Genomic DNA, 1,399 nt, shown 5'->3' on the forward strand with positions numbered 1-1,399 from the left:
GATATTTTAAACTAAACAACTAGTCAAAACCAGTGATTCCAGAACAGTGAATAAGGCCAGGATTAAAAGCAAACTTTTTGGTAACTAGTGTTTTCATGATCTGTAACTGTCCTACTATATCTGATTACAGAGAATAATTTTACAGAAAATAGTTTTGATATTAGTTTTTAACTAATCACAGAACCAAGTTAACATTATATGGTGAACAGATGACAGAGCCATGAGCATTGTGTTTACTGATAGTTCATCACCTTAGCTTTTACTGTCCTTCAGCGAGCAGGAAACTACAGCTGCAGAAGCAGAACCAGTCATGCTGAAGGTTTTTGTTTTATGTGTCTGCATTACTGTATCACTGTGTATATGTTAGAGCCACTGACCCATGTGTTACAGTAATAATTAGCATCATCCACTGCCTGAACACCAGAGATGGTTAATTTAGCTATTTTAGCCGAGCTGTCTTTGGTCAAAGAGAAACGATCAGGGATTCCAGAGGTTCGGCTGCTGTCGTACCCAAGGTACTGTGGGGAGTTCCCAGGCTTCTGCTGGTACCAACCAAGCCAGTTACCAGTGACACTGCCTGTACATGTGATTTCAGCTTTCTGTCCCACGGAAACAATCAGTGACGAAGGCTGATTCAAACTCTGAGCCTGGCAACCTAAGAAAAATTAACATATTCATGTCAGTAAAACAACTGCATTTGTTACTTGTAGTTAATGAATATTGTTTTAAAAAACAGCTAAATTTACTATCTATCTAACTGCCCTGATTTTTAAAGTTCATTTTCAACATGATTGGAGTAGCCTGACTCTCACAACAAATAATACTTATAATAAAAACAAAGTTATGGGCAGAACAACATTAATCATAGCAATAGATAGTAAAATAACTGATCGACTTTCATAAAAAGATAATTTCATTAAATAATGAGCATCAATCATTGAAATAAATTACATGAAAGTATAAAATATAAAACTGAGATTCTTTACATTGCCAGTGGGTTATAAGAAGTAGAGTAATAGAAACCCAGCAACACATCTTGGTGATGTTAAGTCTGTGCATTAGAATTCCTAAGGAGAAACCTCTGTTATTAATGTTTAGCTGTTTCCTTAACACCACCTACAGCACTGAACCCCACCCTTTTATGTCAATCTTCCATTCTTCATTGGTTCCTGGGGCTCTGACATAATCTCAGTTTTACTTCTAAGGGGCAGTGTAAAAGGTTTCAGGCACTGAACATGATTATTACAGAAAACCAAACGCAGAAGTAAAGCTGTGGTCACTATTAAGTAATGTCTAAATTGTAACAATGTAACCAAGCAATGCTTTTAATGCTTTCCAGAACTTGGCCATGCTTCTAGACATGCTTACCTTGCATATGATATTAGGGTTACCACCTGTC

At 36.6% G+C, this 1,399-nt stretch overlaps 1 gene segment (V, D, J or C); it reads right to left on the bottom strand.

Moving 5' to 3' along the window:
- Positions 1-341: 341 nt before the first annotated feature.
- LOC122800296 lies at positions 342-1,044 on the bottom strand. The segment is given in 2 exon segments: positions 342-655; positions 987-1,044. Coding segments are annotated over 2 exon segments (363 nt in total).
- Between the last annotated feature and the right edge of the window lie 355 nt (positions 1,045-1,399).

This window comes from Protopterus annectens, chromosome 4.part0 (assembly GCF_019279795.1).
Source record: "Protopterus annectens isolate FY-2018-M chromosome 4.part0, PAN1.0, whole genome shotgun sequence".
NCBI classification, from domain to species: domain Eukaryota; kingdom Metazoa; phylum Chordata; order Ceratodontiformes; family Protopteridae; genus Protopterus; species Protopterus annectens.